We start from the raw sequence: 10,115 nt of genomic DNA, 5'->3' as shown, positions 1-10,115 counted from the left end.
CTCCAAATCTGGTCTCACCAGGGTCATGTACAGTTGCAGCATATTCCCACAGCTCTTAAACTCAAGCCCCCTGTTAATAAACGCTAACACACTATAGGCCGCCTTTACGGCTCTATCCACTTGAGTAGCAACCTTCAGAGATTTGTGGACATGAACCCCAAGATCTCTCTGTTTCTCCACATTCCTCAGAATCTTGCTGTTGACCCTGTAATCCGAATTCAAATTTTTCCTACCAAAATGAATCACCTCACACTTAACAGGGTTAAACTCCAATTGGCATTTTTCGGCCCAGCTCTGCATCCTATCAATGTCTCTTTGCAGCCTACAACAGCCCTCCACCTTGGTGTCATCAGCAAATTTACTGACCCACCCTTCAGCCCCCTCCTCCAAGTCATTGATAAAAATCACAAATAGCAGAGGACCCAGCACTGATCCCTGTGGTACGCCGCTGGTACTGATCTCCAATCTGAAAATTTTCCATCCACCACCACCCTCTGACTTAACCAATTGGCCAAATTTCCCTTTATCCCACACCTCCTGACTTTCTTCATGAGCCGACCATGGGGAACCTTATCAAACGCCTTACTAAAATCCATGTATACGGCATCAACTGCTCTACCTTCATCTACACACTTCGTCACCTCCTCAAAGAATTCAATCAAATTTGTGAGGCAACACTTACCCTTCATAAATCCGTGTTGACTATTAAGCTGCATCTTTCCAAATGTCATAATATTAGATTGAGGAAAGGCTGGGTCAGTCAGGTCTTTCACTCGGGACTGGATTCAAAGACAAGAGGGTCGCGAACCTGATCAATAAGCGGGTGGTGTTTGAAAATCGCTTATTGTCACAGGTAGGCTTCAAATGAAGTTGCCTCTATTCAGGCAGTTGCCTGATACAATTTAAGGTCGATCACCGGGCTCACATGACAGTGGCCCGGATGAGCAGATTCTTTAGAGTGGAAGACAGGTGTGCAAAATGTGCGGGAGGACCAGCGAACCATGTCCACATGTTGTGGGCATGTCCGAAGCTTAGGGGATTTTGGCAGGGGTTTCCAGATGTCATGTCCACGCTGAGTCCAGAGGTGGCGATTTTTGGGGTGTCGGAAGACCCGGGAATCCAGGAGGAGAAAGAGGGAGACATTCTGGCCTTTGCTTCCCTGCGGAGATGGATACTATTAGCTTGGAGGGACTCGAAGCCCCCAAAGTCGGAAACCTGGCTATTGGCCAGCTTTCTCTGTTTGGAGAAAAGTTCACCTTGAGAGGGTCACTGTTAGGGTTCGCCCGGAAGTTGCAACTGTTCGTCGACTTCTTCGCGGAAAATTAATCGTCAGCAGAAGGGGGGTGGGTGGGGGTGGCCTGCCTGCAACAGTAGGAGGGAGTGCTGCACTGTCAAAGGGTCAGTACTGAGGAAGTGATGTACTGTCAGCGGGTCAGTCCTGAGGGAGTGCTGCACTGTCAGAGGGTTAGAACTAAAGGAGAGCTGCATTGTCAGGTCAGTATTGATGGAGTACCACAGCGTCAGAGGGTTAGAACTAAGAGAGAGCTGCATTGTCAGAGGGTCAGTACTGAGGGAGTGTCGCAGTGTTTTAGGGTCAGTATTGAGGGAGCGCTGCACTGTCAGAGCGTCAGTACTGAGGAAGGACTACACTGTCGGAGGGTCAGTACTTTTTTTTTAATAAACATTTTATTGAGGTATTTTTTGGTATAACAACGCAATAAAGAATGTACATGAAACTATAAACATTGTGCAAAAGCCTTCTCCCTCCCTTACAGGTCCCACCTTTATTAACCCCCTACTCTAAGCTAAACTAACAGATCCTGTGGTACACCACCAGTAACTGAACTCCAGGCTGAACATTTCCCATCAACCACCACCCTCTGTCTTCTTACAGCTAGCCAATTTCTGATCCAAACTGCTAAATCACCCTGAATCCCATGCCTCTGTATTTTCTGCAATAGCCTACCATGGGGAACCTTATCAAACGCTTTACTGAAATCCATATACACAGCATCAACTGCTTTACCCTCGTCCACCTGTTTGGTCACCTTCTCGAAGCCCTCAATAAGGTTTGTGAGGCACGACCTACCCTTCACAAAACCGTGTTGACTATCCCTAATCAAATTATTCCTTTCTAGATGATTATAAATCTTATCATCCTTTCCAAGACTTTTCCCACAACAGAAGTAAGGCTCACTGGTCTATAGTTACCGGGGTTGTCTCTACTCCCCTTCTTGAACAAGGGGACAACATTTGCTATCCTCCAGTCCTCTGGCACTATTCCTGTAGACAAAGATGACTTAAAGATCAAAGCCAAAGGCTCAGCAATCTCCTCCCTAGCTTCCCAGAGAATCCTAGGATAAATCCCATCCGGCTCAGGGGACTTACCTATTTTCACACTTTCCAGAATTGCTACCACCTCCTTATGAACCTCAAGCCCTTCTAGTCTAGTAGCCTGTAACTTAGTATTCCCCTCGACAACATTGTCTTTCACCTGTGTGAATACTGACGAAAAATATTCATTTAGCACCTCTCCTATCTCCTCGGACTCCACGCACAACTTCCCACTACTGTCCTTGACTGGCCCTACTCTTACCCTAGTCATTCTTTTATTCCTGACATACCTATAGAAAGCTTTAGGGTTATCCTTGATCCTACCTGCCAAAGACTTCTCATGTCCCCTCCTGGCTCTTCTTAGCTCTCTCTTTAGGTCCTTCCTAGCTAACTTGTAACTCTTGAGCGCCCTAACTGAACCTTCATGTCTCATCTTTACATGAGCCTCTTGACAAGTGATTCAACTACTTTAGTAAACCACTGTTCCCTTGCTCGACCACTTCCTCCCTGCCTGACAGGTACGTACTTATCAAGGACACGTAGTAGCTGTTCCTTGAACGAGCTCCACATTTCAATTGTGCCCATCCCCCGCATGTTTCCTTCCCAATCCTATGCATCCTCAGTCTTGCCTCGTCGCATCATAATTGCCTTTCCCTCAGCTATAACTCTTGCCCTGCGGTATATACCTATCCCTTTCCATCGCTAAAGTAAACATAACCGAATTGTGGTCACTATCACCAAAGTGCTCACCTACCTCCAAATTTAACACCTGTCCTGGTTCATTACCCAGTACCAAATCCAATGTGGCCTTGCCTCTTGGCCTATCTACATACTGTGTCAGGAAACCCTCCTGCACACATTGGACAAAAACGGACCCATCTAAAGTACTTGAACTATAGCGTTTCCAGTCAATATTTGGAAAGTTAAAGTCCCCCATAACAACTATCCTGTTACTTTCGATCCTATCCAGAATCATCTTCGCAATCCTTTCCTCTACATCTCTGGAACTTTTCGGAGGCCTATAGAAAACTCCCAACAGGGTGACCTCCTTTCATGTTTCTAACCTCGGCCCATACTACCTCAGTAGACGAGTCCTCATCAAACGTCCTCAGTACTGACCTCCAACAGTGCAGCTCTCCCTCAGTACTGACCCTCCGACACTGCAGCCTTCCCTCAGTGCTGACCCTCCCTCAGGACTGACCCTCTGACAATGCTGCATTCCCATAGTACTGATCCTCTGACAGTGCAGCTCTCCCTTAGTTCTAAACCTCTGACAGTGTAGTTCTAAACCTCTGACAGTGTGGCACTCCCTCAGTACTGAACTTCTGACAATGCAGCAATCCCTCAGCACTGACCCTCTGACAGTGTAGTACTCCTTCAATAATGACCTTCTAACAGTGTGGTACTCCCTCAGTTCTGACTCTGAGTGCAGCAGTTCCTCAGTACTGAACATCTGACAGTGCTGCACTCCCTTGGTACTGACCCTCCGACAATGCAGCTCTCCCTTAGTTCTAAACTTTGACAGTGTGGCACTTGCTCAGTACTGACATTCTGACAATGTGGCATTCCCTCAGTGCTGACCCTTTAACAGTATGATACTCCCTCAGTACTGACCCTCTGACAGTGTGGTACTCCCTCAGTTCTGACCTTCCATCAGTGCAGCACTCCCTCAGTATGGACCCTCTGACAGTGCGGCACTACCTCAGTACTGAATGTCTGACAGTGCTGCATTCCACCAGTACTGACCCTCTGACAGTCCAGCACTCCTTCAGTACTGACCCTGACAGTCCAGCACTCCTTCAGTACTGACCCTCCAACAGTGCTAAAGAACAAAGAAAATTACAGCACAGGAACAGGCCCTTCTGCGTATCAGCTCTAAAACCACCTGTTTTAGTTTCCGACACCTGTTTGGGTACACGAAGGGAGGATTCAGAATGTCCAAATTACCTACCAGCAGGTCTTACGGGACTTGTGGGAGGAAACCGGGGCACTCGGAGGAAACCCACGCAGACACGGGAAGAATGTGCAGACTCCACAAAGACAGTGACCCAAGCCAGGAATCGAACCTGGGACCCTAGCACTGTGAAGAGACTGTGTGACCGTGCCACCCCTGCTGCCCTCAACCCTCTCCTCCCTCCCAGAACCTGGATAGGGTCCCCTTTGTCCTCACGTTACACCCCACCTGCCTCCACATTGAAAGAATCATCCTCCGCCAGTTCTGTCAACTTCAGCATCCTTCCACCATCAAACACATCCACTATCAGCACCCTTCTTAGTCTTAATCACCTTCATTTACATGCCTTTTATCTTCTGTCCCAGACATCTTTGTCAATCTCCACCTATCGCTGAGGCCCCTACCGAGTCCCCCCACTACAATATAAATCTGACCCCATTTCCAATTCTCTCCAGCTTCCACAGAGTCATCCAGACTCGAAACGTTAGCTCCCTTTCCTCGCCACAGATGCTGTCAGCCCCGCCCACAACTGTTACCGCCCCTCCCTCCGCAGGCTCCGCCTCGATCCAGCCACCCCGCGCACAACTGTCTCAGCTCCGATTCGGGCCCCCCACCGGAGGCTCCGCCCCCACTGCAGGCTCAGCTCCCGTGACCACCCCCCCCCCGTCCATCCAGCAGGCTCCAGATTGGTTGGCGGTCTCTAGATAGAGAGCAGTGGTTGCTGGGAGTGGGCGTGGCCTGGCTGGCGCGCGGGCCGGTTGTCTGTTGGCGCCATGTCGCGGAGCGGCCGGCGAGCATGGCCGGTGAGTTTAGGGACCGGAACCCGAGGACAGGCGATTACAGCTGACTTTCCAGCCCCTCGGAAACCGGAATAACCTCTCCCCCCCACATTAAATATTGCACCGCCATCGCTCCTCTTGAAGGCCCCCCTCCCTCCCTCCCTCCCCCCTGAAACCCCCATCCCTCCCCCTGAAGCCCCCCTCCCTCCGCCCCCTGAAGCCCCCCTCCCTCCGCCCCCTGAAGCCCCCCTCCCTCCGTCCCCTGAAGCCCCCCTCCCTCCCTCCGTCCCCTGAAGCCCCCGCCCCCTGAAGCCCCTCCTCCCTCCGCCCCCTGAAGCCCCCCCTCCCTCCGCCCCCTGAGGCCCCCCCTCCCTCCGCCCCCTGAGGCCCCCCTCCCTCCGCCCCCTGAGGCCCCCCCTCCCTCCGCCCCCTGAGGCCCCCCCTCCCTCCGCCCCCTGAGGCCCCCCTCCCTCCGCCCCCTGAGGCCCCCCCTCCCTCCGCCCCCTGAGGCCCCCCCCTCCCTCCGCCCCCTGAGGCCCCCCCTCCCTCCGCCCCCTGAGGCCCCCCCTCCCTCCGCCCCCTGAGGCCCCCCCTCCCTCCGCCCCCTGAGGCCCCCCTCCCTCCGCCCCCTGAGGCCCCCCTCCCTCCGCCCCCTGAGGCCCCCCTCCCTCCGCCCCCTGAGGCCTCCGCCCCCTGAGGCCCCCCCTCCCTCCGCCCCCTGAGGCCCCCCTCCCTCCGCCCCCTGAGGCCCCCCCTCCCTCCGCCCCCTGAGGCCCCCCCCCTCCCTCCGCCCCCTGAGGCCCCCCCTCCCTCCGCCCCCTGAGGCCCCCCCTCCCTCCGCCCCCTGAGGCCCCCCCTCCCTCCGCCCCCTGAGGCCCCCCCTCCCTCCGCCCCCTGAGGCCCCCCCCTCCCTCCGCCCCCTGAGGCCCCCCCTCCCTCCGCCCCCTGAGGCCCCCCCTCCCTCCGCCCCCTGAGGCCCCCCCTCCCTCCGCCCCCTGAGGCCCCCCCTCCCTCCGCCCCCTGAGGCCCCCCCTCCCTCCGCCCCCTGAGGCCCCCCCTCCCTCCGCCCCCTGAGGCCCCCCCTCCCTCCCCCCCCTGAGGCCCCCCTCCCTCCCCCCCCTGAGGCCCCCCCTCCCTCCGCCCCCTGAGGCCCCCCTCCCTGTCCCCTGGAAAGACCCCCCCCCCCCCCCCTCTCATGGCTCCTCACCTTGAAGTCCCATTTCCAGCCTTGTCCCCCGCCAGGCCCTCCTCCCCTGATGGCCCCCCCCCCCCATCTCATGCCCCCCTCCTGCGGGTCCCCACTCAAGGCCCCCTCCTCCTGAGGCCCCTCCCCCTGCCTCCCCTCCTGAGGCCCCTCCCCCTGAAGCCCCCCCATCCTTCTCTCCCCATGAAAGCCCCCCCATCCTTCTCTCCCCATGAAAGCCCCCCACCCTCCTCTCCCCATGAAAGCCCCCACCCTCCTCTCCCCATGAAGCCCTCCCCCCATGAAGGCCACACCACCCCTGGCCCCCCTCTCCCCATGAAGGCCCCCTCCCCCTGAAGAACCCCTGGCTCTCCCCCTGAAGAACCCTCCGGCTCCTCCCCCTGAAGAACCCTCCGGCTCCTCCCCCTGAAGAACCCTCCGGCTCCTCCCCCTGAAGAACCCTCCGGCTCCTCCCCCTGAAGAACCCTCCGGCTCCTCCCCCTGAAGAACCCTCCGGCTCCTCCCCCTGAAGAACCCTCCGGCTCCTCCCCCTGAAGAACCCTCCGGCTCCTCCCCCTGAAGAACCCTCCGGCTCCTCCCCCTGAAGAACCCTCCGGCTCCTCCCCCTGAAGAACCCTCCGGCTCCTCCCCCTGAAGAACCCTCCGGCTCCTCCCCCTGAAGAACCCTCCGGCTCCTCCCCCTGAAGAACCCTCCGGCTCCTCCCCCTGAAGAACCCTCCGGCTCCTCCCCCTGAAGAACCCTCCGGCTCCTCCCCCTGAAGAACCCTCCGGCTCCTCCCCCTGAAGAACCCTCCGGCTCCTCCCCCTGAAGAGCCCTCCGGCTCCTCCCCCTGAAGAGCCCTCCGGCTCCTCCCCCTGAAGAGCCCTCCGGCTCCTCCCCCTGAAGAGCCCTCCGGCTCCTCCCCCTGAAGAGCCCTCCGGCTCCTCCCCCTGAAGAACCCTCCGGCTCCTCCCCCTGAAGAACCCTCCGGCTCCTCCCCCTGAAGAACCCTCCGGCTCCTCCCCCTGAAGAACCCTCCGGCTCCTCCCCCTGAAGAACCCTCCGGCTCCTCCCCCTGAAGAACCCTCCGGCTCCTCCCCCTGAAGAACCCTCCGGCTCCTCCCCCTGAAGAACCCTCCGGCTCCTCCCCCTGAAGAACCCTCCGGCTCCTCCCCCTGAAGAACCCTCCGGCTCCTCCCCCTGAAGAACCCTCCGGCTCCTCCCCCTGAAGAACCCTCCGGCTCCTCCCCCTGAAGAACCCTCCGGCTCCTCCCCCTGAAGAACCCTCCGGCTCCTCCCCCTGAAGAACCCTCCGGCTCCTCCCCCTGAAGAACCCTCCGGCTCCTCCCCCTGAAGAACCCTCCGGCTCCTCCCCCTGAAGAACCCTCCGGCTCCTCCCCCTGAAGAACCCTCCGGCTCCTCCCCCTGAAGAACCCTCCGGCTCCTCCCCCTGAAGAACCCTCCGGCTCCTCCCCCTGAAGAACCCTCCGGCTCCTCCCCCTGAAGAACCCTCCGGCTCCTCCCCCTGAAGAACCCTCCGGCTCCTCCCCCTGAAGAACCCTCCGGCTCCTCCCCCTGAAGAACCCTCCGGCTCCTCCCCCTGAAGAACCCTCCGGCTCCTCCCCCTGAAGAACCCTCCGGCTCCTCCCCCTGAAGAACCCTCCGGCTCCTCCCCCTGAAGAACCCTCCGGCTCCTCCCCCTGAAGAACCCTCCGGCTCCTCCCCCTGAAGAACCCTCCGGCTCCTCCCCCTGAAGAACCCTCCGGCTCCTCCCCCTGAAGAACCCTCCGGCTCCTCCCCCTGAAGAACCCTCCGGCTCCTCCCCCTGAAGAACCCTCCGGCTCCTCCCCCTGAAGAACCCTCCGGCTCCTCCCCCTGAAGAACCCTCCGGCTCCTCCCCCTGAAGAACCCTCCGGCTCCTCCCCCTGAAGAACCCTCCGGCTCCTCCCCCTGAAGAACCCTCCGGCTCCTCCCCCTGAAGAACCCTCCGGCTCCTCCCCCTGAAGAACCCTCCGGCTCCTCCCCCTGAAGAACCCTCCGGCTCCTCCCCCTGAAGAACCCTCCGGCTCCTCCCCCTGAAGAACCCTCCGGCTCCTCCCCCTGAAGAACCCTCCGGCTCCTCCCCCTGAAGAACCCTCCGGCTCCTCCCCCTGAAGAACCCTCCGGCTCCTCCCCCTGAAGAACCCTCCGGCTCCTCCCCCTGAAGAACCCTCCGGCTCCTCCCCCTGAAGAACCCTCCGGCTCCTCCCCCTGAAGAACCCTCCGGCTCCTCCCCCTGAAGAACCCGCCGGCTCCTCCCCCTGAAGAACCCTCCGGCTCCTCCCCCTGAAGAACCCTCCGGCTCCTCCCCCTGAAGAACCCTCCGGCTCCTCCCCCTGAAGAACCCTCCGGCTCCTCCCCCTGACGAACCCTCCGGCTCCTCCCCCTGACGAACCCTCCGGCTCCTCCCCCTGACGAACCCTCCGGCTCCTCCCCCTGACGAGCCCTCCGGCTCCTCCCCCTGACGAGCCTCCGGCTCCTCCCCCTGACGAGCCCTCCGGCTCCTCCCCCTGACGAGCCCTCCGGCTCCTCCCCCTGACGAGCCCTCCGGCTCCTCCCCCTGACGAGCCCTCCGGCTCCTCCCCCTGACGAGCCCTCCGGCTCCTCCCCCTGACGAGCCCTCCGGCTCCTCCCCCTGACGAGCCCTCCGGCTCCTCCCCCTGACGAGCCCTCCGGCTCCTCCCCCTGACGAGCCCTCCGGCTCCTCCCCCTGACGAGCCCTCCGGCTCCTCCCCCTGACGAGCCCTCCGGCTCCTCCCCCTGACGAGCCCTCCGGCTCCTCCCCCTGACGAGCCCTCCGGCTCCTCCCCCTGACGAGCCCTCCGGCTCCTCCCCCTGACGAGCCCTCCGGCTCCTCCCCCTGACGAGCCCTCCGGCTCCTCCCCCTGACGAGCCCTCCGGCTCCTCCCCCTGACGAGCCCTCCGGCTCCTCCCCCTGACGAGCCCTCCGGCTCCTCCCCCTGACGAGCCCTCCGGCTCCTCCCCCTGACGAGCCCTCCGGCTCCTCCCCCTGACGAGCCCTCCGGCTCCTCCCCCTGACGAGCCCTCCGGCTCCTCCCCCTGACGAGCCCTCCGGCTCCTCCCCCTGACGAGCCCTCCGGCTCCTCCCCCTGACGAGCCCTCCGGCTCCTCCCCCTGACGAGCCCTCCGGCTCCTCCCCCTGACGAGCCCTCCGGCTCCTCCCCCTGACGAGCCCTCCGGCTCCTCCCCCTGACGAGCCCTCCGGCTCCTCCCCCTGACGAGCCCTCCGGCTCCTCCCCCTGACGAGCCCTCCGGCTCCTCCCCCTGACGAGCCCTCCGGCTCCTCCCCCTGACGAGCCCTCCGGCTCCTCCCCCTGACGAGCCCTCCGCCTCCTCCCCCTGACGAGCCCTCCGCCTCCTCCCCCTGACGAGCCCTCCGCCTCCTCCCCCTGACGAGCCCTCCGCCTCCTCCCCCTGACGAGCCCTCCGCCTCCTCCCCCTGACGAGCCCTCCGCCTCCTCCCCCTGACGAGCCCTCCGCCTCCTCCCCCTGACGAGCCCTCCGCCTCCTCCCCCTGACGAGCCCTCCGCCTCCTCCCCCTGACGAGCCCTCCGCCTCCTCCCCCTGACGAGCCCTCCGCCTCCTCCCCCTGACGAGCCCTCCGCCTCCTCCCCCTGACGAGCCCTCCGCCTCCTCCCCCTGACGAGCCCTCCGCCTCCTCCCCCTGACGAGCCCTCCGCCTCCTCCCCCTGAATCCCTCCTTCCTGACCCCTCACCTTGAAGCCTCCCCACTCCCTCTGATCCCACCCTCCTGGCCCCCTCTGCCTGAAACCCCTCCCTCTCCCCCTGAAAACCCCCCTGTGC

General features: G+C 60.9%; 1 protein-coding gene across 1 annotated transcript in view; it reads left to right on the top strand.

Annotated features, from left to right (window-relative positions):
- Nucleotides 1-5,003: 5,003 nt before the first annotated feature.
- Nucleotides 5,004-10,115, top strand: part of dna2 (DNA replication helicase/nuclease 2) — a 166,285-nt gene continuing 161,173 nt past the window's right edge. Inside the window, exon 1 of the mRNA XM_038821845.1 lies at nucleotides 5,004-5,091. Within this exon, the coding sequence (XP_038677773.1) occupies nucleotides 5,062-5,091 (30 nt within the window). The 5' untranslated portion in view covers nucleotides 5,004-5,061. The remainder of the gene's footprint in view (nucleotides 5,092-10,115) is intronic.

Source organism: Scyliorhinus canicula, chromosome 16 (genome assembly GCF_902713615.1).
Source record: "Scyliorhinus canicula chromosome 16, sScyCan1.1, whole genome shotgun sequence".
Classification (NCBI taxonomy): domain Eukaryota; kingdom Metazoa; phylum Chordata; class Chondrichthyes; order Carcharhiniformes; family Scyliorhinidae; genus Scyliorhinus; species Scyliorhinus canicula.
This window is presented reverse-complemented; position numbering and strand designations above follow the sequence as displayed.